The following is a 23,780-nucleotide window of genomic DNA, read 5'->3' as shown; positions in this document are numbered from 1 at the left end:
CAGGCCAGGGCGTTTCAGCAGAGGCTGGAACACTGCCTGTTTAAAAGTTATAAGTACATGGCCTTAAGTCAGGCTGCTGTTTATAAGCCTTTGAATATAAGGTTCAATAGTGTCTAAAACGTATTTTTTTTAAAAGCGAGGGGGGACAACAGGTATCTCTGAAAACGTTAGAGCACTTTTGCAAATATGTGATGTCTTGATAAATCGAGCAGATAATTGAAGTTTACACAGCACCATTGTCAAAGGAGCTTGCAAAGAAAAGCGTCTGGACTTCTTTAAGTTACTTGAAGACGTTTCACCTCTCATCCGAGAAGCTTCTTCAGTTCTAAGGTCAAATGGTGGAGAGTCCCAGATATAAACCTAGTGGGAGTATCCCCCCACAGAGGGACAAGAGGACCCCCTGATGATCCTCTAATCGCCTGAGCCAAGGTGTGAAACTGGGTGTGGGTCCCAATCAGCCAGAGTTTCGGGTGTGTTCATTGTGAAACCTGGCCCCACCTTATCATGCGAATTCCTGAGGTCAGATGGCCCAGGATGTGAGTGGGCGTTAAGGCGTCTGGGAAGACGCCTTAACGCCCACTCACTATATAGATACTTTAAAACTCTGTTTTAAAGTATCTATATAACGTTATTATATCATGTAACTTTACTTTTATATTTTATTCATTCATTCATTCATTCATGAGTGGAACTGCTCTCAGAGCACTTCACTCTGCAGCACTGACAGTTGTGGTCACCTTATTTTCATCGATCTGTCAGTCACTGCTGGATGAAGTACTCAAACCACCAGTAATATGTCCCAGTCAAAACATCTACATATAAGCTCCTGTTGTCTAAACCACTCTGAATCATCAGTACAAAGCTCATCCACTCTTAGTACAAACCACCCTGTTTACCACCATTCCAATCAAAAGAGAAAAGAGGAGCAAACAGAGGTAATAACTGAGTGATTATAACTGAGTTTGACGCTCACAGATCTGCACAGAGACTTTAAGGAACAAGTTCCTTTCCTCTGCAGATTTCACTCAAGTTCACAGCAGCATTCATCTGCAGAGCCCTGAATGCCTCATTTCTCATTTCTACACGAAGACTTTCGTGATTTCTGCTGTTGCACTGAAACAAAGAGTCTCAGTGTGCTGATGACAGTATCTCTATACAGAGTAGAGCTTCTGTTCCATTTCCAGACCTAGTGGTTATGAAATCACAGTCGACTAAAATAAGAACCAGCGATTTGGCGGATTCAGTTAGCCTTCTGCAGAGCTAACCGAAGTCTCTCTCTCTCTCTCTCTCTCTCTCTCTCTCTATATATATATATATATATATATATATATATATATATATATATATATTAGGGGTGCAACGATATTCGTATCGATATTGAACCGTTCGATACAGTGCTTTCGGTTCGGTACGCATATGTATCGAACAATACAACATTTGTAATTTATTTTATCAATTTTCCTTCTGACGATGCTGTCTGTGTTGAGCGCTCAGTGAATCTGTGTTCGACTACTCCGCCTAGGCTGCACTGTCCAGCGCAGATCCACTGAGCGCTCAACACAGACAGCATAGTCAGAAGGAAGAGTGCAGGGCACCTCCCCCACCCTCATTCAGATCTGGCGTTTGGAATTATTTTGGTTTTCATGTGACGTATGACCCTGAAGGTAAGCGAGTCATGGACTAAAGTAAAACAGTATGTTGGATGTGCCATGCAATGCTCAATTACATTGGTGTGAACTAGTGTGCTAGCGCAGTTAGCTCGTTAACGTGTTGGCCGTCTAGCCCCATGCACAGAGCAATCAGCGGTAGCTCGTTAACGGAGATTTGCCGTGTTGTGGCGTTAAGGTCATTTCAACGAGATTAACCTGAAAGCACTAGTGGGAACACGACGAATATGACTGCACATTTACGCCGACATCATCCTAGTGCAAAGACAAGTGGAAGCAGACAAAAAAAAGCAAGCATGCTACTAACTTTAGCCGAGTCATTTAGACAGCTGTTAGCACATGATTCTCCTTATGCTGCTGAGAATATAGCCCAGAAGAAGCGGATAGTATAGCTTTTATTTTGGAAAGAGCCATTTCTCTGTAATAAACTCTCTTTTCCAAAGATGAGTGATTCCTCAATCAGATACAGGGCTTGCAATATCGCTAGCCCGACGTCCCGGAGCAAGCGATTTTTTCAGTCGGGCTACCAAAATCTATCTCTGCCCTGCCCGTCGGGCTATTGTAGGAAAAATATATGTCAATGCTTTTGCATTCTTTCAGAAATGTAGCTGGGTAATTATGTCATTGGCATCGGTGAGCCACTGTCAATATGTGACATATTGAAGTCGCGTTTGAATTTGCGCTCGTTTTTTTGCTTTCACTTTGCAATCGTGCGAACTGTGTATAGAGAGCGACAGTACTGATCTGTGAGTGATGATAATTTGTGCACCAATTCCTCTGACATCGTCTTATTAATCGTTAGCTTACTATGCAAACATGACAAGTGAAATCTCCCGCAGCAAGCTTAAACATGTGAGAGGTTGATCGCGCAGAGAATCGCTGAGCTTATGTGAGTGAGTGTGTAAAAGCATTTCAGTTCTGCTGAGCCAAATAAGACAGGTCAGGGTGAAGAAGTGACAGCCAAAGAAAAGCTTACCACAAAACGGAGAAGTTATGACAAATCAGACTATAAGGCAAAAAGAAAGTGCAGCTTTATGGTTTCATGGACAAAAGAATTTCTGTGGCTGCAATATGACGAGCTAAATAACCAGGGCTGCACATAAGTGGTCCGCAGGTGCGCATTCGCTGTCAAAATAAAAAACACGCACAAGGGTTAGGGTTAAATTTAAAAACTGTACTTTTGAGTTAAAATATATATTTATAATTTTAATAAATGACAAATTAAAAATGCATGAACATTTTTTTGTATCGAAAAAATATCGAACCGTGACACCAAAGTATCGAACCGAACCGAACCGTGAATTTTGTGTATCGTTGCACCCCTAATATATATATATATATATATATATATATATATATATATATATATATATATATATATATATATATATATATAGATATAGATATATATATAGATATATATATATATAGATATATATATAGATATACACACACCTGCATCGCTGCATCACCCAGGTGGGTCGGCCTGATGGAGTTGAAAGCACTGGAAAAGTAAAAAAAAACATGACCCTCACAGTGCTGGTCTAGGTGGGTGTATGCTGGGTGGGAACACAGAGTGGCGGAGTTGGAAACATTACTCTTTCTGGGTCACAAAATAAACTTTTAAGATATTTTCATGCGAGAATGGTGCTGTGTGTCTGTGAAGGTTCTCAGTCATCCAGGTCATCGTAGTCAAAGGAGCTTGCAAAGAAAAGCGTCTGGACTTCTTTAAGTTACTTGAAGACGTTTCACCTCTCATCCGAGAAGCTTCTTCAGTTCTAAGGTCAAATGGTGGAGAGTCCCAGATATAAACCTAGTGGGAGTATCCCCCCACAGAGGGACAAAAGGACCCCTGATGATCCTCTAATCGCCTGAGCCAAGGTGTGAAAATGGGTGTGGGTCCCAATCAGCCAGAGTTTCGGGTGTGTTCATTGTGAAACCTGGCCCCACCTTATCATGCAAATTCCTGAGGTCAGATGGCCCAGGATGGCCCACTCACATCCTGGGCAAGCAACTTAAAGAAGTCCAGACGCTTTTCTTTGCAAGCTCCTTTGACTAAAGTCTCACACTGCACTTACTGTTGTTCACTGTGAGCTGGACTGTGTGTTTGTGGTCTGTGGTTAACTGAAGCTAACAGCTTCAGGGTGTAGGGTGTAGAGTGTACCTGTGAGCATGGACGCGTTTGTTTTTAAAAGGTTCCTTCATGTAATGATCTGCTAGAGGGTGTGGGGAGCCACAGCCCTGTCCTCCAGGGCATGAAGCAGTTATGGAGGAGATCAAAACTCCAAACATCCAGAACACAAGAGACCAAGGAATACCAACAGAGGGGCAGCTGCGCCACTGTCCCAGAAAGAGCTGAAGAGAGCCCCAGATGAGGGGTCACTCAGCAGCCGCGGAGCAGAAGCCGGGGGGGTTGCAGTGACGTGCCCGTGAGCTCCGGCGGCAGCCAGCTGTGCCAGAGTGGCCGAGGGCACCCCACCCCCAAAGTGGCCCGAGCGAGCCCCAGGCTCCAGGCCCCAATAAGCAGCCACCAAGGAGTGAGCCGGTGTGTGCCTGGACGCCCATCCCCGGACACAAAGAACCACCAACGCACCGATGTCTGAGGGCGTCTGCCACTGGCAGGGGAAGTGGTGGGGGAGATAGGCCTCCATACCTTAGGGGGCCTGAGATGTCCCCAGAGAGGCTGCGTCTGATACCCAACCTGACATATAGACACAGACAAACAGGCACACACAGATACAAACATCCATTCCCACCCTCATGCTCTCATAGGCAATTACTCAACACTCACCCAACATGGAGACAGACATAAATAGACACTGTACACACAATCACACTCCCCAAGCATACTCTAAGCCCCAGGTCTAGGTACCCTTACCCCGGAGGGGTAAACTGCACCCAGACCCAGGTAGTGTTACCCTTTTCCCTGGGGTGGGGAGAAGCAGACCGCCCGACTCCGCAGCAGCAGGAAGGCCCCACACTCCAGACCCCAGTCGGACGGCCAACTTCTCCTCCTGGAGCAGGGGGCCTCCCTTCTGCCCCCCGCTCCAGCAGGCCGCAGAGAACGGGGGTGAGAGAAGACTCCAAACCTCCCTCCACCCGCTCATATGTAGTGTTGATGCTTGAGTGTTCTAAGGCTGGCAAAATCCCATCACCACCTTCTTGCGGTGCCAGCTGGAAACAACGACCCTCGGGAAGTTGGCTAACGGTGAGGGTCCTCGACGTCAGGTGGAGTGACGCGCCGGTCGATGTATTCCAGTCACATCCCATGCAATGACGTCTCAAAAAGCTAGGGCGTCCCCCGCAGGCGACGCGCGTCGTCCCCGCCTGAACGACATGAGAAGTGGACAAAGGCTACCTGCTCATGGACGGAGTGGGCTGAAGAAGCAAGCCCAAATCCGCCTTGGAACCCTGAACATCGGAACAATGACCGGAAGAAGTCGAGAATTGGCTGACGCCCTCAAGACCCGCCGCATCGACATCGCGTGCATTCAAGAAACCAAGTGGAAGGGATCGAAGGCACGGGACATTGGAGAAGGCTTCAAGCTTTTCTACAATGGCAACCGGGCTCAGAATGGAGTGGGCATAGTGGTGAGTCAAAAGCTCCGGGACAACGTGGTCGAAGTTACCCGCATATCGGATCGCATCATGTCAGTGAAGATCGACGCCGACCCGACCGTCCTACGGATTATCTCCTGCTATGCACCACAGACCAACTGCCCCGACGAGGAGAAGACAGAATTCTGGCGCGCCCTTGACAACCACCTGCAAACGATTAGCCCTGAGGAACACGTGGCGGTAGGCGGCGACCTAAATGGACATGTAGGCAAGGGGAGAGACGGATATCACCGATTCCATGGCGGCCAAGGATTTGGGACCAGAAACGACGACGGTTGCCGGGTACTGGACTACGCAGAGGCCCACGATCTTGCCGTGACCAACACCTTCTTCAAAAAGAAGCCGGCACACCTCATCACGTACTCCAGCGGCGGCAGAGACACCCAAATCGACTACTGGCTAGTCCGAAGACCCCATCTCAGCCTAGTCACGAACGTAAAAGTCATACCATCAACCAATATTGGCCCTCAACATCGGCTACTTGTGATGGATCTCCGACTCAACCTTGGCCAACGACGACGAAGAACACCAACCACGACGGTGGAGAAGATCAAGTGGTGGCGCCTCCCTGAGTGCAAACAGCAGCTTATGGATGCCCTTGAACACCTCGACGTGGACTCCAATGAGCCAGTGGACAAGGCTTGGGAGAACATCGCCAGTCAAATACAGTGGGGCAAAAAAGTATTTAGTCAGCCACCGATTGTGCAAGTTCCCCCACCTAAAATGATGACAGAGGTCAGTAATTTGCACCAGAGGTACACTTCAACTGTGAGAGACAGAATGTGAAAAAAAAATCCATGAATTCACATGGTAGGATTTGTAAAGAATTTATTCGTAAATTAGGGTGGAAAATAAGTATTTGGTCACCTCAAACAAGGAAAATCTCTGGCTCTCACAGACCTGTAACGTCTTCTGTAAGAAGCTTTTCTGTCCCCCACTCATTACCTGTATGAATGGCACCTGTTTGAACTGTCACGATCTGGTACAGGGATTCAAGCGCAGAGCGGTAAGGTATCTCCAAGGTGTGGTTTATTTACAGTGCAGTGCAATATATGTACAGTGAAGGGATCCAAAACTCCGGGGGGGAAATCACAGGGTAACTCGCTCACGTCTTCTTCTCTCACACTCACACACTTTCCCGCAGCAGGGAGGTCGCAGGTCCGGGGGGGAATCTGAAGCAGACGAGAAGGCAGGTCACCAACTAATCACAAGTCACGGATATGAAGCACAAGAGCTGTGAGAAAACTAACGTTAGGGGTACAATCATCCAGCGACGAGAGGATCTGTGTTCCAGCCTCAAATAGTGCTCCCGGTGATGATGGGTGAGTGTTGTCAGGTGTGTGTGTGGGCCAAGGGCGGGAGCCCACAGTGAGCTCCGCCCAGGCAGAGAGGGAGAAAACAGCAACAGCAATTGTAGCCTTGTGGGGCCGACCGGGCAGGCACGGAGACCATGACAGTACCCCCCCCTCAACGGGAGCCTCCCGGTGACCCACCAGGCTTACCTGGATGCCTGCGGTGGAAGTCCCGGAGCATGGCACCATCCAGGACAGCAGCTCGAGGCACCCAGGAGCGTTCCTCTATCCCGTAGCCCTCCCAGTCAACCAGGTACTGAAAACCCCGACCCCGGCGCCGGGAGTCCATGATGCGGGTGATATTGTAGACCAGCTGACCATCCACGAGCCGGGGGGGCGGCGGGGCCCTGGAGGGAGGGCACAACGGGCTGGAGAGCACCGGCTTGACCTGAGACACATGAAAGACATTGTGAATGCGCATGTTGCGCGGCAGCTTGAGGCGGACAGACACAGGGTTCACAATGGCCTCAACAGGAAAAGGGCCAATAAACTGAGGAGACAGCTTCTTCGACTCAGTCCGTAGCGGCACAAAACGGGTAGCCAGCCATACTCGTTGACCGATGGTGTACACGGGGGCCGGTGTCCGGTGACGGTCAGCGAGGGTCTTGTTCCGCTCCTTAGTACGGAGCAGGGCAGCCTGAGTCGCCCGCCAGGCACGACGGCACCCGCGGAGGTGAGCCTGTACAGAAGGAACGGAGTGCTCACCTTCGATGGCCGGGAGCAAAGGTGGTTGATAGCCCAGGGACGCTTCGAAGGGAGACTTGCCCGTGGCGGAGGATGTGTGGCTGTTGTGGGCGTATTCGATCCATGGAAGCTGTTCACTCCAGGTCGATTGGTTGTGCGAAGTGACACAGCGGAGGGCAGCTTCCAGCTCCTGGTTGGCCCGCTCCGATTGCCCGTTACTCTGTGGATGGAAACCGGAAGACAGACTGACCTTGGCCCCCAGTGCGGAGCAGAACTCCCTCCAAACACGGGACGTGAATTGTGGCCCCCTATCCGAGACGATGTCCTCGGGGATCCCGTGAAGACGGAACACATGGGAGGTGAGGAGCCGGGCCGTCTCCAAGGCCGAGGGGAGCTTCGGGAGGGCGACGAAGTGTGCAGCTTTGGAGAAACGATCGATAATGGTAAGTATGGCGGTGTTACCAGCGGAGGGCGGCAGGCCCGTGACAAAGTCCAAAGAAACATGGGACCATGGTCGAGCTGGTGTAGGGAGAGGCTGCAGAAGACCCGGTGGAGGGCGGTTCGAAAGCTTATTCCGGGCGCAGGTCGAACAGGCGGCTACATACTCCTTGGCATCCCTAGTCATAGCAGGCCACCAGAAGTAACGTCGGAGGAACGAGCAGGTGCGGAGGACCCCAGGATGGCATGAAAAGCGGGCGGTGTGAGCCCACTGGAGAACCTGAGAGCGGACGGCTGAAGGAACGAAGAGGCGACCAGGTGGACCAGTGCCAGGATCCGGTTCGGTCTCCTGCGCCTCTTGGATGAGCCCCTCGATCTCCCAGGAGATGGCTCCAATTACGCAGGCGGCCGGGAGGACAGGCTCAGGGTCCGAGTCCTCCCCAGTGATGGAGAATTGCCTGGACAGGGCGTCTGGCTTTACGTTCCGTGTTCCTGGCCTGTAGGTGATAGTGAAGTCAAAACGAGCGAAAAACAGTGCCCACCTGGCTTGCCGGGAATTGAGACGTCTAGCCGAGCGCAGGTACTCCAGATTCTTGTGATCCGTCCAGACGATGAATGGTTGTGCTGCTCCCTCCAACCAATGTCTCCACTCCTCCAGGGCCAGCTTGACGGCCAGAAGCTCCCGGTCCCCGATGTCATAGTTACACTCTGCTGGGGAGAGATGGCGAGAATAAAAGGCACACGGGTGCAGCTTACCGTCCATCTGTTGAGACAGAACTGCCCCAACCCCGGAGTCCGACGCGTCCACTTCCACAACGAACTGCCGTGTAAGGTCCGGTTGCCGGAGTATGGGAGCGGTGGTGAACCTGTCCTTGAGCAGGGCGAAGGCTCGCTGAGCGGCAGAATCCCACTGGAAGGGAACCTTGGGAGAGGTGAGTTTAGTGAGAGGGAGAGCGATTCTGCTGAAATCACGAATGAACCGTCTGTAAAAGTTGGCGAATCCCAAAAAACGTTGCACTTGGCGGCGATCAGGAGGAGTAGGCCATTCCACCACAGCCCGCACTTTCTCCGGATCAGTCCGCAAGTCCCCCTTCTCGATAATGTGGCCCAGAAAACTCACTGACGCCACGTGGAAATCGCACTTCTCCCCCTTCACAAAGAGCCGGTTCTCCAGAAGGCGTAGCAGGACCTGCCGGACATGGACCTTGTGCTCCTCGAGTGTCTTAGAAAAGATCAAGATGTCATCCAAGTACACAAATACACAACGGTTAACAAAATCACGAAGGACATCATTAACCATCGCCTGAAACACTGCGGGGGCGTTAGTCAGCCCAAACGGCATCACAAGATACTCAAAGTGGCCCCGATGCGTATTGAATGCGGTCTTCCACTCATCCCCCTCCCTGATGCGCACCAGGTGGTAAGCGTTGCGCAGATCCAGCTTGGTAAAGACGGTCATGCCTTGAAGCAGTTCAAAGGCGGAGGAAAGCAACGGCAAAGGGTATTTGTTCTTAACAGTGATCTGATTAAGGCCCCGAAAGTCAATACACGGCCGCAGCGAACCATCCTTCTTATCCACGAAAAAAAACCCAGCCGCGACAGGGGAAGAGGAGGGGCGAATCAACCCTGCCGCCAGCGACTCCGAGATGTAACGCTCCATAGCATCCCTCTCAGGCCGGGAGAGGCTGTACAGGCGGCTAGACGGCAGCGGAGCTCCAGGAAGAAGATCGACGGCACAATCGTACGGGCGGTGCGGGGGAAGGGACCGCGCCCGATCCTTACAAAAAACATCCCGCAGATCATGATAAACCCGCGGAACCATCGAGAGGTCCGGGGCATCCGACGGCGAGGCCGTGGGTGGGAGCGAAACGGGGGAGGCCGCAGCCCGGAGGCAGTTCATATGGCAGGCCACACTCCAACCTAGTACGGCACCCTTCTCCCAGTCGATATGCGGGTTGTGGAGGACAAGCCAGGGGTGACCCAGAACCAGCGGAGTGAGAGGAGCCTTAAACGAAAAAAAACAAATCCTTTCTGCGTGATTGCCAGAGAGAGATAATGAAAGGAATTCAGAAACATGAGTGATGTCAGGCAGGCGCTGGCCCGACAGTGCGTGAACGCGGAGGGGGCGTGACAGAGGCTCCAAGGCGATGTTCAGTTTGGCGGCGAGTGAGGTGTCAATAAAGTTCTGCTCAGCCCCAGAGTCAATGAGAACGGAGAGAGAATGAGAAACAGTCCGAACACGCAGAGTAGCCGGCAAAAGAAGCCTGGGGAGAGGGCTTTCACTCGACAGATCGCCCACCAGCACCCTCACGATCACTGGTGAGCGCGCCCTTTTGCCAGCGTTGGGCAGGAGGAGACAGAGTGGCCTTTACGGCTGCAATAAACGCACTCACCGGAGGCAAGACGGCGCTGGCGCTCCGCGGGCGACAGCCGTGAGCGCCCAAGCTGCATGGGCTCTTCCCCATCCCCGGTGTCGGCGTCACACGACCCATGGGCTGCAGTAGGGGTCCCACAAAAGTCCAGCGGGGCATGCCCCGAACGCGCGCGTGCGCTCCGATGTGCGCGCACCTGATCGTCCACCCGCATACACAAAACCAGAAGCGCATCCAGGGAGGAAGGCAGTTCACGGAGCATTAGTTCATTCTTTATTTCCTCATTAATATTAGTGAGCAATGCACTTTTAAGGGCCTCTTCCCCCCATTTCGCCTGTTCAGCCAAGGTAGAAAAGTCAATAGAAAAATCAGCCATGCTGCGTTTACCTTGTTTAAGCGCAAGCAAGCGCTGGCCGGCGGTGGCAGTTGTGGCTTTCCTGTCAAACACACCTTTAAACTTAGTAAGAAAGTCAGAAAAGGTGATGTCCGGCTCCGCCTGAAGCGCAGCTTGAGCCCAGGTTAGAGCACGGTCCTGGAGTAACTGGACGATATAAGCGATTTTCGCACCATCAGTAGAAAAGGTTTGCGGTTGCTGGCGAAACTGAAGGGCACACTGAGTGAGAAAACCAGCACATTTATCAATCTCTCCCGTGAAAGCCCTGGGAGTAGGGAGGAATCTGTCAACGTGAACAGGTGGCGCGACACTTACAGCTGGAACTGGCGCCTCCAACGGAGGAGCGGCGACCAGAGGAGCGGCCGGTAGCGGTGTTAGCTGAGCCACGGCCTGTGTGAGGTTCGCGAGCTCTGCTCGAAGGTGAATGAACATCTGCTCGTGGCGTGCCAGCATCGCGGCCAAAGTGGCGAGGGTGGGAGTCGAGACCGCTGGGTCTGCTGAATCCATTTCCGTGGCTGGATGATTCTGTCACGATCTGGTACAGGGATTCAAGCCCAGAGCGGTAAGGTATCTCCAAGGTGTGGTTTATTTACAGTGCAGTGCAATATATGTACAGTGAAGGGATCCAAAACTCCGGGGGGGGAAATCACAGGGTAACTCGCTCACGTCTTCTTCTCTCACACTCACACACTTTCCCGCAGCAGGGAGGTCGCAGGTCCGGGGGGGAATCTGAAGCAGACGAGAAGGCAGGTCACCAACTAATCACAAGTCACGGATATGAAGCACAAGAGCTGTGAGAAAACTAACGTTAGGGGTACAATCATCCAGCGACGAGAGGATCTGTGTTCCAGCCTCAAATAGTGCTCCCGGTGATGATGGGTGAGTGTTGTCAGGTGTGTGTGTGGGCCAAGGGCGGGAGCCCACAGTGAGCTCCGCCCAGGCAGAGAGGGAGAAAACAGCAACAGCAATTGTAGCCTTGTGGGGCCGACCGGGCAGGCACGGAGACCATGACATGAACTCATCATCTGTATAAAAGACACCTGTCCACAGCCTCAAACAGTCAGACTCCAAACTCCGCCATGGCCAAGACCAAAGAGCTTTCGAAGGACACCAGGAAAAGTATTGTAGACCTGCACCAGACTGGGAAGAGTGAATCTACAATAGGCAAGCAGCGTGGTGTGAAAAAATCAACTGTGGGAGCAATCATCAGAAAATGGAAGACATACAAGACCACTGATAATCTCCCACGATCTGGGGCTCCACGCAAGATCTCATCCCGTGGGGTCAAAATGATCATGAGAACGGTGAGCAAAGATCCCAGAACCACACGGGGGGACCTGGTGAATGACCTGCAGAGAGCTGGGACCAAAGTAACAAAGGTCACCATCAGTAACACACTACAACGGCAGGGAATCAAATCCCGCAGTGCCAGACGTGTTCCGCTGCTGAAGCCAGTGCATGTCCAGGCCCGTCTGAAGTTTGCCAGAGAGCACATGGATGGTACACAGCAGAGGATTGGGAGAATGTCATGTGGTCAGATGAAACCAAAGTAGGACTTTTTGGTATAAACTCAACTTGTCGTGTTTGGAGGAAGAAGAATACTGAGTTGCATCCCAAGAACACCATACCTACTGTGAAGCATGGGGGTGGAAACATCATGCTATGGGGCTGTTTTTCTGCCAAGGGGACAGGACGACTGATCCGTGTTAAGGACAGAATGAATGGGGCCATGTATCGTGAGATTTTGAGCCAAAACCTCCTTCCATCAGTGAGAACTTTGAAGATGAAACGAGGCTGGGTCTTCCAACATGACAATGATCCAAAACACACCGCCCGGGCAACAAAGGAGTGGCTCCGTAAGAAGCATTTGAAAGTCCTGGAGTGGCCTAGCCAGTCTCCAGACCTCAACCCCATAGAAAATCTGTGGCAGGAGTTGAAAGTCCGTGTTGCTCGGCGACAGCCCCAAAACATCACTGCTCTCGAGAAGATCTGCATGGAGGAATGGGCCAAAATACCAGCTACTGTGTGTGCAAACCTGGTAAAGACCTATAGTAAACGTTTGACCTCTGTTATTGCCAACAAAGGTTATGTTACAAAGTATTGAGTTGTATTTTTGTTATTGACCAAATACTTATTTTCCACCCTGATTTACGAATAAATTCTTTACAAATCCTACCATGTGGATTCATGGATTTTTTTTTCACATTCTGTCTCTCACAGTTGAAGTGTACCTCTGGTGCAAATTACTGACCTCTGTCATCATTTTAAGTGGGGGAACTTGCACAATCGGTGGCTGACTGAATACTTTTTTGCCCCACTGTGTGTGTGTGTGTGTGTGTGTGTGTGTGTGTGTGTGTGTATATATATATATATATATATATATATATATATATATATATATATATATATATATATATATATATATATATATATATAAAGACAGCACAGAGGCACTAATCATGGCAGCACAAGAACAAGCTCTGAGTACAAGATCCATAGAGGCTGGGGTCTATCACACCAGGCAAGACCCCAGGTGCAGGCTGTGTAAAGATGCCCCAGAGACAATCCAGCACATAACAGCAGGGTGCAAGATGCTAGCAGGCAAGGCATACATGGAACGCCATAACCAAGTGGCCGGCATAGTGTACAGGAACATCTGTGCTGAGTATAACCTGGAAGTCCCGAGGTCAAAATGGGAGATGCCCCCAAGGGTGGTGGAGAATGACCGAGCTAAGATCCCGTGGGACTTCCAGATACAGACGGACAAAATGGTGGTGGCTAACCAACTGGACATAGTGGTGGTAGACAAACAGAAGAAGACGGCCGTAGTGATCGATGTAGCGGTTCCGAATGACAGCAATATCAGGAAGAAGGAACACGAGAAGCTGGAGAAATACCAAGGGCTCAGAGAAGAGCTCGAGAGGATGTGGAGGGTGAAGGTAATGGTGGTCCCCGTGGTAATCGGAGCACTAGGTGCGGTGACTCCCAAGCTAGGCGAGTGGCTCCAGCAGATCCCGGGAATAACATCGGAGATCTCTGTCCAGAAGAGCGCAGTCCTGGGAACAGCTAAGATACTGCGCAGGACCCTCAAGCTCCCAGGCCTCTGGTAGAGGACCCGAGCTTGAAGGATAAACCGCCCGCAGGGGCGTGCTGGGTGTTTTTATATATATATATATATATATATATATATATATATATATATATATATATATATATATATATATATATATATATATATATAATTACAGGCTATTCTGAGATCACACTTTTACAGGTACCTTAGTCATAAAGTCATGTATCAATCTGCATTTTTAAAAGCACACAAAGCATCCATGAAATCTATCAGAGAAGTATCTTGCAATACGTTCATTTAGTTATTTTTGAATAAACAGTTTTTCCATCTAACTTCACCACCATATTCCATTCTTTTTTCTCTTGTACAATCTCTCTGTTATCTTCCTCATTCAAATCTAATCCAGTTTTATTTATAGAGCACTTTAAAACAACATGGGTAACCAAAGTGCTTTCTAGTAAAAAACAGTGATATAAGTTATAAACCATACATTAAACAGACAACGCAATTAAATGACAGTTCATCCTGACCTTGTACTTTCTCCTCACGTTCCCTCTTTCCTCTCTCCCTCTTTGGACTGGCAATTATACACAAATAGATTGTATTCAATTAGATGAAAAAATGACATTAATATAAAAAAAATACTATTAAGATCACTAACAAAAAAGTCCTGTTTCAGTGTAATTTCAACCAAAATGCAGATAACCAAACCACATGTGATAGGTTTGTAGCTAGAACCCATCCGCTGGAACGTTGAAGGCAATATAATTACACTGCAAAGCAAGACACAAATAGGCAAAGTTCTTCATGTTACTCGTGCACGGGAGAGAACCGGACAGGTGCCGTTCCTTCGCTTGACCCCAGTTGCTCTCGTCCGTTCTCCCGTACCACTGTCCTTTTATTGAGGTTACATGAATATGCATAGGTTCATTAACATACGACGTCTACATACACACAAAGAGTACCTTGCCTGTGTGTGTGTGTGTGTGTGTGTGTGTGTGTGTGTGTGTGTGTGTGTGTGTGTGGGGGGGGGGGGTACTGCTGATCAAAGGGTCATAAAAGCACACAAGCAAACATCCTTGGTCAGGAAGAGGGTAGACCCCCCCTCATCCTAGATAACACAGTAAGGAAGTCCAGCAGTTCATTTATACACAAAAAGCACTTAGACTAGAACAGACGTAACTACGTTAATCCTACCATAAAACAATAAGAGAAGGTATGACCTCTCTCATGCTCCCAGGATGTAGGTGTGGAATGCACACCAAGCCTCTGTAGCCTGTTAAAGATCACACAACTTATCACTACACAATTGATTATACACCTCTAAGCATCTATGGTTAAATATTTCTAAGCATAAATGACAATCAACAATACAAACTCTAACATTCCCCCGTTTTTGACCTTTATGCTAGAAAGTTCCCAGTTATGAATACCTCATGTCTGACAGTTTCAATGCAAACATTTTTATACTCAGCATATGTCAAATTACCCTAAATTACTGCAAAGATACACAGTTTAATAAATGTATTAGCAGTTATCCCATTCATTGAGCTCATCTCATGGCAAACTGCATCTTACGAGCAACCAAAGAAATTGTTAATTTAATAGTGAAACTAAGAAAGTAACATTTTCAAAAACATCTCAGCTTGGTGATGCTTCCTCCGGGTGTGCAAATCACATGTCTCTCTGCAGAGTGGTTTGAGTTCTGCAGGGCGTCATGAATGTCTCTTCTAGTTGTTTCCTTGTCCATAGGACCAGAGTCCAAATGTATGTAGAATAAACATTCAAACATACCAGTTGGTTTTGTTGTTTGTCAACATGGGTCTCAGCTATTTCCAGAGCTGCAGACCTCTCAGCACTCTAGTTTTATGGCCTCCCATCACCTCACTTCAGGCCTTCGTCCTGCGAGGGGGATATTTATGACTCCTTCATTGTCCACGCTCTGCAGAGAAACACCTCTGTGGAAAGGGTGCAGGGTTCAGTTGTCTTACTGCTGTTATGATCCCAGCAGCCTTCAGAGTGTCATCGTATGCACAGTATAGTGGCACAGCATTAGGTGATGTTCATAGGAAACTGCTGTCATCACCACCATAGCTTCTGGTTCCTGTGCTTTCACAGAATCATGATGTCATCCTCGAACTCCTTCTGCGCTGTCGATGGAGCTTGGCACGCTCCCCTCATCCCTCGAGTTTTCATGTTCCAACGCTGCTGAAGGTTTAAGGCAGAGCACGTCGTACACCTTAGTTGTCTTCCTCAGCGTCAATATTGAATCTTTCATTTTATTTAAAATCTCCTGGAAGCTCAGTAGCACAGCTCTCTGTGTGATGTCTGCTGTGCTGAAGATGATCTCTGATCCTCCTGAAGCCTCTCTCCTGGCCTCAGCTCCCATCTTGTGGACGATCCTCTCCTCTATTTTGCAGGCAGTTTCATGGTCCTTGCTGTGGCTCCAAGGTCTGATCTCATGATGGGCCCCAACCAGCTTGACCTTTGACCTCAATCACTGCCTGGGCTATGCCTGGAATGTTTCTCGCTTCTCACTGCTGCACCTGTATTTCAGAAAGACTTCTATGTGGAGAGCATGTCAACAATCATCAAACCACATTCTTTAGTTCAGTGAACTTCACTTATAGGCCATCAAAGCCTCATCTGAACATTAAATCTATGCACCACTTGCATAGATTTAATACTTGTAAATAAACAGCTAATCACACAAATCACTGCAACAATAATATTAAACATTGTTTAATGTTAATTCCTGGACCCCTCCTCTTGACGCATGGGCACCCCCACGCGTCAACTCATCAAAGCTGGATCCCTGTCTTAAAGAAAAAGATTAGCTAGATCATGTCCCAGGCAACATCAGGGCATCTCCTCCGGATTAGCTCCGTAACCCTGCAATAAAAGATGTTAGTGTGTCTTGCATATTAAGTTCTCTTAACACCTGGCTCTCCCAGGAGCCTGCATACACACCATCACGACCTGGAAAGCAAAATCTGTAAGTAAAATCAAACTTCATACCTGTAAACAATTGTATCATAAGAACAAGAAGCATTCAACATCAGCAAGACAAGTGTCATGTGCAGGTTTTCAAATCAGTAACTACAACTATTACCCTAATTCACCTCAGACATGGATTATCCCATGTACTCTGTTAACATTAATGTAATCAGTGACTTCTCTTAAGCAAAGTCACTCCACTCATATATTATTATTATGGGTTCAAAAGTGGCCAGCAAATGAGCCCATAATAAACTATTCCATAAATACCGTAATCTCTTATTTGTTTTACTCATGTCACTTGTCCGCTTCAGCTGAATCTTCTAAATGCAGTCTCAGAAAAACAAACATTAGCAACACACAATGACTATCCTGGTGGGCAGGCGTCGGCCATCCACATTCCAGCGGTGCCATAAAACACCATAAAGTTAACACTCGCTGTGGAAAAAAAAGTAACACTGGTCTCATCACAGTATGTCCCAAACTATATTAATTTCTCCATCAACATATAGCCTGTAACTACAGTTTTCTTCACACATAAACCCACAAATCTTGTAGTAGAGAAACATTAGCCAGTATTCCTATAAATCACATGATCAAACACATGAAGAACCGTAATGCTGTAAAAAAGAAAATGCAAATGTTAGCGCTTGCGCAGGCGTATGCATACTTTGTCACAGTTATCTCTGTGAGCACACAAGCTAGTGAATGACACACACATAGTAAATTCACAGACACAGAAAATGGCATTTAAAATGTTAAATCATCACGCAACCTCGAGTGTTGCTGTCATCTTTCTGCTCCTGTAAAGGGAAGCACACACAGACTCATCTGCACCCCTGCCAGGCGGGGGTTAACTTCACACAGTCGTGTTACATCAGTAAAGTCTTGTCAGCTTTGTCAGCTTTTACCAGTCAGTCAGTTTGTTTTCCTTTCACTCACTCATTCATGCATTCATTCTTTCTTTCTTTGCTGATAGTGGAACCTATCGTCGCATTTAGTTTCCACTCTCAGCAAAATGACGTCATTTCAAAAAGAAAAAGAACTTTAGATCGGATTTCCTCGCTGAATCCTTTTTGGACAGGAACTTGTCCCAATAAGTGGCGTTCTCCAGAGCCCATTTTAATGTGGAGAAACCCACCCGCAACGGCCCTCTTGACAGATCTTATAGCACTTTCAATTCCCGACGTGCAGATCTGCTTAAAGAAAAGAAATAGACAAACAAAATCAGTGCCTGTTCAAAAGATAAAAATGAAAAATAACAGATTATCAAACAAAACTTTCAGTGCACTGTAAAAGTATCAAAATAAAAAGGCCTTGTTAAGTCATGACACAAACTCCTCATCTCAGGAGGGTAAATCATACTATTAGCATGGTTCATCATACCATCATACTAATTGGCAGGCTCAACTTCACAACAAAAGAAAAATCATCAGCTAGATTCACTCCAAACCAACCATCAGCTGCACAACACACAACATAATCCTAATGTCTTATTAGCTTTGAGTTTAATCACCAGGTCTGTGCTCTTCACTCATTTAAGCCACAGATCTATTTTATTCAATTTTCCTTTTCCCTTCATCATAAAACATGTGACATGCTGTCATGCACTTCATAAAAAAGTTTGTTCTGACGTATTCAGAGTTGTGTATCTAAATACAGGATTCACTCACACATCAAAACAGGAAACTCAGTGTTTTAGAGTCTCCACTCAACACACAACAAACATCCCATCCACTCGTGCTAGAATTCAGTCACCTTTCATTAATCTAAAACCGATCAACTAATTTGCATATCGGCTATTAACCCACTAGGATGACAGGACGACAGAAATGCATGTTCAAAATGTTATCACTAAAAGAGAATTTCCCTCATACAGTAAATTTAGTAGTAAACTTGTGCTGCATCAATCAAGCAGGAAGCTTCTCCCAATTTACTATATTAACAACTAAATTTATTATCTGATCACTGGTTGGTCAAACCAGGATCTTTTTTCCCACAAAAGTCAAACTGTTGTCCTGCAACCTAGAGAGTCAATTTTTTGCATTGGATAAATTCAGTATTTGATAACAAGTGTCTGCTAAACTGACACTATTTTAACACTGATAAAGGATAACAAGCTAATTTTCATTGCATTTGTGTTATTAGGCAGGTTTAATCAATGTCTGAGGAGCTGCATATCCAACAGAGCATGTTCTTAAAGCTGCCTTTCCTACACACTTCTCTACTATTGTTTGATCATTTCTTAACTGATGTGCTTTGAGTCCACTGGTATTGGCATCACACTAAGTGACTTGGACAAGATAATAAACAGACTCACATGCTGAAGATGTTGTCTAATTTTCATAAGCTCTCTTGTGTTTGTGTTAGTAGGGTTAATGCATGTTCTGCTTGTGTGTGTGATTTTGTATATGATGTATATGTTTTTTATATTTGCATATATCCAGACTCCTTCTCAATTTTCCAACTTAAGCAGTCAGTTTTCTTTTCCCAGGTTTTTTTACCCCAAATTTTAATTTCCCACATTAAATAACAAAATTTGTGTTCTCACCACTCTCACTCTATTGTCCTCTCCCACTTCAATAGTCCAATAGCAGGCAGTTTCTCCTTCAGCTTTGCCCTGTCCCTCCTCTGATGCGGTTGACCTTGTACTAGTGGCTGAAGTGCTGCTGCTGCCTTCTTGGGCGACTTCTTAGCAGCTGCTGCCGGTTTCTTGGCTTTGGCCGCGGCGGGCTTCTTGGCTTTGCTCTCAGTAACCTTGTTCATCTTAAAGGATCCGGAGGCCCCGGTGCCCTTGGTCTGCACCAGAGTGCCCTTCGCCACCAGGCTCTTGATGGCGGTCTTGACACGGGCCTTGTTCTTTTTCACATCGTAGCCTCCGGCAGCCAGAGCCTTCTTGAGAGCGGCCGCGAACACGCCGTTGCGCTCCTTGGAAGCGGCCACGGCTTTCACAATCAGCTTGCCCACGCTGGGGCCGACCTTCTTGGGCTTGGAAGTCGTCGTCTTCTTCGTCTTGGCCTGAACCTCTACACAGGGCGCAGGGCGTGTTTATGATGGAGCCTTTCCCACCACAGCGCCGGCACGTTGAGCGCATCATGAAGGGTCCATTTCTTTCATGTAGCTATGGTCACTAGCCAGCATGCTAGCCGCATGTGGCTTGCCCGAGTCACTCAGTCCTTTCTGAACATGTTGACATGCTGCCGCCGCCGAACCTGGCCTCAAATCCAGCAAGCTTAGCGCGCTGATCTCCAAAAAAAGTCCCGAAAGCCAGAAAGACGTCAAATAAGTGTCTCGTGCTAAGCACTCGAACAAAACTCTTCTTCACGCCGCCATCTTGCTCGCCCTTCCGTGGAATTCATCCAATCAGACAGGAAGATGGGTTTGCTTTCTTCTTCTGCTGCTTTTTTTTTTTTTTTTTTTGCTTCTGCAGCCTCCGCTCCGATACTGCCGCTGCTGATCAGGTTTTTTCAGGGAAGAGTGAGAGTTTTGAGACAGATCGTGCTGTAAATAAGTCAGCCAGAAACTTGGCTTGAATGTTTCCAATTGTTAAACTATAACTTTTCTTCCGACCGCTGCATGTGGAAAATTGATTCAGGTCTGCTTTTCACCTGAAAGTGACAAACTAAGACATTTTCATTATTATCATCACTGCTTAATCAACACATATCTCTCTCTCTCTCTCTCTCGCTCTGTGTTTTTGTGAACAATCCTTTCTTAAAAGCAGAAAATGAAATTATAGTTGGTTTTTTTTGGTTGATCAACACAAAACCTTTTTCCTATGAGTATTTTTTCCCCCTACAATAGCTGGCGACCTGCAAAATCACCGCTGTCACTCACAATCAAAGGCAATTACTTTTGCACAGTGCACAAAAACACTGTGATGTCAGACACATTCACACACACTTTGTGATCTGCGTAAATAAATCACATGACTGATGATATGTGCCATGGTGATCCATAAATATGATCACCAGTTTATTTAATTATTATTAACCCAACAAAACAAATAAACAAAAACATGATGCTGATGCTACACACACGAGTCAAGGTGCAGGAAAACTGCTCACGGGAACGCTGCACACTCATAGCTCTGTTTCCCTCTCTTTGAGTAATTCTCAGACAGCTCTTGATCTGATAATGTGTAGCTTGCTCATCAGCTCAGAAGAAAAAAAACCGCAACGCAACATCACACAGTAGTTGCTCTGCTCACAGCGGCAAAGTCTTACACTTTCATATTCAACACAGCTTCTCCATCATGTACTTTTAGATGTTTCATACAGGGTTCAGCATATTAGTTGTTTTCACAGGTGTGCTCTACATCTCAACAATGGTTCATAATAAGACGACAGTCTTCCACATAGGTCAAGTGCCTCTATGCACTTCATTAGTTTAAATATTTATCTATATCACTTCACCTCACATGTCATTGTACTGAATTTGAGCAACCACAAGCGTAATGTAGATTACTTTTAACAACTATCCACCTCAATTACGTCTATGGTCTCCACACGCTCTTCAAGGCTGGTGTGTTTTCTGAAAACTTCTAACATTTGAATCTCTTCCATTTATAAGCCTGCGATTAACCGCACGGCTCAGGTCCGCGTGAAACCCGCGTGACCGCGCTCGCGTGAACCCGCGCAGCTGTGGAGCTGTCGCTCCCTCTCTTTTTTACATAAATACTTTGTGCTGCCAGGAGCAAAGTCCAGCACAAACGTCTGTCTCCCTCCGACTCACTCTTGGTTGCTTAGAAACCCATGATAACAACAACAGTCGGTGTCACAGACCACATGTTCTGCTCCGCACACACACACACAACAACAACAACAACAACAACGACGACGACAATGACAACAACACAAAATAGGCCTATCGTCCAGCACAATCTGGACCCCGCGGAACCTCTCAACGCCTCACAAAGTGGCGGAGAACTCACCTCTCGCTGCACAAAGTAGCGAGGAACCTCTTACCCCACAAAGCGGTAAGGAACCTCTTACCCCACAAAGCGGTAAGGAACCTCTTGCTGCACACAGTAGCAAGGAACCCGGGTTTCGCTACACAAAGCAGCGAACTTCTCAACGCCTCACAAAATGGCGGAGACTGCACAACCACACGGTTATAGAGTCGGCCTCTTTAAACTTACTTGGCGTTGCTTAGAGTGTAATATCAGCCCGAATCCCGCCGACCGTCATTCATCGAGGAGAAAAGACAGACCGCGAATCCACAGGAACTTCCTGGCTGACGTCAGTCTTTCAGCGTGCCTCTCCTCCCCTCGGTGAATGCGATTCCAGGGCTCCGGCATCGAAGGACCAATTAATGATAGGTTTGTAGCTAGAACCCATCCGCTGGAACGTTGAAGACAATATAATTACACTGCTAAGCAAGACACAAATAGGCAAAGTTCTTCATGTTACTCGTGCACGGGAGAGAACCGGACAGGCACCGTTCCTTCGCTTGACCCCAGTTGCTCTCGTCCGTTCTCCCGTAACACTGTCCTTTTATTGAGGTTACATGAATATGCATAGGTTCATTAACATACGACGTCTACATACACACAAAGAGTACCTTGCCTGTGTGTGTGTGTGTGTGTGTGTGTGTGTGTGTGTGGGGGGGGGGGGGGGGGGGGGGTACTGCTGAGCAAAGGGTCATAAAAGCACACAAGCAAACATCCTTGGTCAGGAAGAGGGTAGACCCCCCCTCATCCTAGATAACACAGTAAGGAAGTCCAGCAGTTCATTTATACACAAAAAGCACTTAGACTAGAACAGACGTAACTACGTTAATCCTACCATAAAACAATAAGAGAAGGTATGACCTCTCTCATGCTCCCAGGATGTAGGTGTGGAATGCACACCAAGCCTCTGTAGCCTGTTAAAGATCACACAACTTATCACTACACAATTGATTATACACCTCTAAGCATCTATGGTTAAATATTTCTAAGCATAAATGACAATCAACAATACAAACTCTAACAACATGTACACCTAATAAAATATATAGATATTGAAAAACTGATCCAACATTATTCTTGATTAACGAATCATTTGATTTTACACTTTTACCTGAATGTGGCTCCTTTTTTTGAAAAAACTTCCTTATATCCATTATGAACCTGGCTGTCTCTCTGTACACACACACACACACACAACAGGAGTTATAAGGTTAATGGGCATTCAGTCAGTTAGCTAGTTAGTATCCATTTCAAACAGGACAGTGGTAACAACAGCAGGCTGCGGACAATTTTAAGTTTTAGATTTTAAATAGGCTGTATACATTTCAATGGGAGCAACAGGATGGTCAAATGTCGCTGATTTTACTACACAGCAGGACGGATTGTAGGGTAGCAAACATCGTCGGAAAACACGTTTTCAACACTGCAGGTTACCTATAATGTTTTTCAGCTAAAAAGAAACATGGTCGGACTCTTACCTAACTATATAAAGAGTAACTGAAGGTTAAATGCAGCCAACATGTCCTGTTTTAAGCCAGGCACTCACACCGCAGCTCCGCTGCCTCTCAGCCACCATCGCTCTGGCAGAAAGGACGCTAGAGTCAGAGTAGGAGAGACGAGGAGAGAAAGATGGCGGAATAAGCGGTTGTACAATCTGCGGGTCTGATTAAGAAACGTGATTTTGATGTCCTGTAAAATACTTTACTGACAAACTGTTACTCCAAAGGAAGTAGAACGCAAGCGAAACCCCCTGGAAGTTACTTTGACAGACCTTCAGGCAGACACAAAGATAAACTTAGAGTGATAAAAATGGCTAACCCCAAGCTAACAGGTAGCCTCTCCGACCATGATTACAACCTTGCTGCTATGCAGGAAGCATGTGAGGATGAAGATATAGAAGAGATGGAACTTCAGAAAGAGATCGGAAGACCCATAGGTGACCACACTCCGTTACCAAGTCCCAATCCCAAAAAAATGAAAAGCAAAATAACTGAGAAGCAGGTGAGCATCGAGAATGTATATGAAGTTTTACTTGGCTTCACAAAGAGATGCGAGGAAAGGTTTGATTCGCTTGAAAAGAAGTTGGAAGCCTTCGAACAACGCATTGAAGTAAATACACAGGCGACCCAAAAAAACAGAGAGGAAATTGACAAGCTGACGACGAAGGTGGAGTCGCTGATGAAGGAAAACAAAGAATTAAAGGAGAGCTGTCGGGAGAGTGCACGTTACCGCAG

At 47.2% G+C, this 23,780-nt stretch overlaps 1 protein-coding gene and 1 long non-coding RNA gene across 2 annotated transcripts in view; both read right to left on the bottom strand.

The window, feature by feature from the left end:
• LOC308402090 overlaps positions 1–23,151 on the bottom strand; it is a 78,134-nt gene extending 54,983 nt beyond the window's left edge. Inside the window, exons 1-3 of the long non-coding RNA XR_013972697.1 lie at positions 23,025–23,151; positions 22,658–22,719; positions 14,129–14,175 (exon numbers count right to left, since the gene is read on the bottom strand). This is a non-coding gene — a long non-coding RNA (uncharacterized lncRNA). The remainder of the gene's footprint in view (positions 1–14,128; positions 14,176–22,657; positions 22,720–23,024) is intronic.
• On the bottom strand, positions 19,152–19,689 carry LOC308400316 (histone H1-like; the record flags this gene model as incomplete). The annotated part of the gene is made up of 2 exons (XM_080887954.1): positions 19,152–19,621; positions 19,665–19,689. 2 exons carry the CDS (start codon positions 19,687–19,689, stop codon positions 19,152–19,154), a joined length of 495 nt encoding a protein of 164 aa, XP_080744080.1.
• Positions 23,152–23,780: the final 629 nt, after the last annotated feature.

Source organism: Rhamphochromis sp. 'chilingali' (assembly GCF_963969265.1).
Source record: "Rhamphochromis sp. 'chilingali' genome assembly, chromosome: 1".
Lineage (NCBI taxonomy): Eukaryota > Metazoa > Chordata > Actinopteri > Cichliformes > Cichlidae > Rhamphochromis > Rhamphochromis sp. 'chilingali'.
Note: the sequence above shows the minus strand (reverse complement) of the source record. Positions and strands in the feature narration are given on the sequence as shown.